The 2,470-nt window shown below is 62.6% G+C and overlaps 1 protein-coding gene and 1 long non-coding RNA gene across 2 annotated transcripts in view; both read right to left on the reverse strand.

The window, feature by feature from the left end:
* DOT1L (DOT1-like histone H3K79 methyltransferase) overlaps positions 1 to 2,470 on the reverse strand; it is a 51,443-nt gene that overhangs the window by 1,389 nt on the left and 47,584 nt on the right. Inside the window, exons 29-32 of the mRNA XM_010828426.1 lie at positions 2,122 to 2,392; positions 1,940 to 2,006; positions 934 to 1,035; positions 717 to 878 (exon numbers count right to left, since the gene is read on the reverse strand). Of these exons, the coding sequence (XP_010826728.1) occupies positions 717 to 878; positions 934 to 1,035; positions 1,940 to 2,006; positions 2,122 to 2,392 (602 nt within the window). The remainder of the gene's footprint in view (positions 1 to 716; positions 879 to 933; positions 1,036 to 1,939; positions 2,007 to 2,121; positions 2,393 to 2,470) is intronic.
* LOC105005578 lies at positions 26 to 2,448 on the reverse strand. Its single transcript, XR_827331.1, has 2 exons — positions 2,050 to 2,448; positions 26 to 886 (listed from the first exon to the last, which is right to left on the reverse strand). It is a non-coding gene; the product is annotated as an uncharacterized LOC105005578 (long non-coding RNA).

Consider the following 2,470-nt stretch of genomic DNA (forward strand, 5'->3'; position numbering starts at 1 on the left):
GTTCATTATACAGTCTAAAAATAAATGAAGTCAAGTCTATGAAATTTATAAATTTTCATCACATCTCTATAAAATACTGTCACCCGTCAGCGTGACTCCCCTGTAGACACACCAGGCACCCACGACTAGCCACCCGCGTCCCAGCCACCACTGGCGCTGACCTCCCTGGGCAGCCGTGGTGCGGGCCCGGACGAGCAGAGACGCACAAAAGTATAAATGCCCTTGTCACACGGCGGGTTCCAGACCCTCCTCGCGAGCACCACTCAGACAGGTCCCCTCCTCCTCGAGGCACCCTGCTGCAGCCTGGCCACGCTGCCACCATTCCTATGCCAAAGGCGTGATGCGGACCCAGGGGCCGAGCGAGGCCGTTCACAGTGCGAGGCGGGCGGGCCTCCACTCGGAGCTGGGGCCTTTGGTATAGGAAGAGCGTTAGATAAACAGGGCAGGCACCGGGCCTGGCGTCGGCGTTGGTCAACCCCGAGAGTCAGCACCAAGAGCATGGAGGCCGGCCTGCGACGAGATAGCACCGGGCGGCTGGCGGTCCCTGCGGTGGCCAGTCCTCGGGCGGATGGACGTCTTTTACATAGATCCTTTCACATATAGTATCTACATCTCTCGATAGGTTGCCTTTACGGCTTCGGTGGAATAAAATAAGTCAAAGTTGTTTATACTTTTTAAAAAATGATAAATACTTTATCTAAAACTATGGACAGTACAGGCTGGAGCTGGGCCCCAGCGAGCCGTCTCCGCAGGTCTGCGCGGCGCTGATTCACAGTAGAGCCTGTTCTCCGGCCTCGTCCGTCCTCGCCGTCCCATGGGGGGCCCCGCGCCGCCGGCCCAGCCCACCCTTGCATAGTCTCGCGGTTGAGGTAGAAATCCTAGTTACCTGCGGACACGCGTGGGAAAAAAGGCAGCACAGCGTTAGCCCCTTGCCCACACGGCCCGGCGCTGCCCCAGGTCGGGAGCCAGAGCCACCGACGGACAGACGGACCGACAGACGACGCACATGGTGGCGGTGGGCCCCGGAGCCACACCCTAGGCCCGTCCCCAGGTCCCCTGTCGGGCAGCGCTCCCAGAGGCCTGTGAGCAGCCTGGCGATAAGCCTACGCGCCCCTGGGAGAGACTGGCCCAGGCAGCAGGGGAGGCAGTGGCCACCATGGGCCTGACCTGGCCTCCATGTGCTCATCTGCCCTCTCTAGCTCCTGATGGTCAGTGGCCGCTGCACGCTGAGCAGCCCCACCTGGGTTTTTCCAACCACCAAGGCACAGCCCCGGCCCCAGGCCTAAGTAAGGCTGTCTGCAGACCCTGACCAGGAGGCCGTCGGACTCCCGCGGCTGCCCATTCGTTTCCACTTAAACACACGACACGCAGCTGAAGACACAGGCAGATCCTGAGCCCAGCCCTGATGCCCCTTTTCTGCTCCAGACCTCACCCCAGGGATGTGGGTGCGGCACTGGGAGTGGCCGGGCCTCAGTCATACGACAGAACACTGCCCACCCACCAGGCCTTCCTTCCTGTGGCTGCTGCCACATTCACCCTGCCGCCCCTAGGCCCCCGCGGCAGGCCCTTTAGCTAAGGAGCCCACCAGATGACCATGGTCCGAAGGCCTGTAGTGCACTAGGGGCCTTAAATGCATTGAGTTTTCCTAAAACCCTATGAGGCGCATCCAAGCACCAGGCGACAGGCCCAAGAGCGCACAAAAGGCGCTGCTGGGCTTCTCCATGGCTCCCACGAACCCACATGGGAGCTGCCCGGGTCCCCAGCGGCCGCACACCCAAGCCCAGGGTGGCAGCAAGCTCAAGCTGGGCTCAACAGGGAGGACACCAGCTCAGTCCTGCTCCTCCTGGCGCCCTCCCTGGGAGACCTAGGGTGCAGGTCCACAGGCAGTGGGACCAGCCACACCTGGTTCCCTTGCCGCCCTGGATCTCTGCCTTCATGCCTCCTGGTCATGGGAGCACAGCCTTAGCCCCATGACCTTCCAGGAGCCCCGCTGGCCCACCTGTTCTCTGCAAAGGGAAGCACGGCCACCTAGTCGGGCTCTAGCCTTACCTTACAGAATACGAACTGCTAGCTAAGCAAGGTCTTTATCGCGGCTTAACCCCCGCAAGGCGCGCGGCATACGGAGGCGGCATGCCAAGGGAAACCCACACGGCGGGCGGCCCCGTGGAGCTGGCCTGTGGGTTCACGGGCGCGGCCTGGGCCAGGGCCAGCCCAGGCAGGGGCTGGTGGTGCACCGTCAAGGAGGGCCGGGACACCTTGTGTGGGAGGGAGGCGAGCTTGATGGACAGAGAGGCGTTAGCAGGCGGCAGAGAGGCGGCAGAGGAGGCGGGTAAGAAAGCTTGGTTAGCAGGGAGGGATGCGAGGTTCTGCAGAAGCACGGGCTCAGAGTTAGCTGGGAGCAGCGCAGGGGGAGGAGGCAAGGTGGCGTTAGGATGAGGGGGTGCGTGGAGGGCGGGCTGCCCCGGAGGGG

The sequence above is a fragment of the Bison bison genome, unplaced genomic scaffold (genome assembly GCF_000754665.1).
Source record: "Bison bison bison isolate TAMUID 2011002044 unplaced genomic scaffold, Bison_UMD1.0 scf7180017864492, whole genome shotgun sequence".
Lineage (NCBI taxonomy): Eukaryota > Metazoa > Chordata > Mammalia > Artiodactyla > Bovidae > Bison > Bison bison.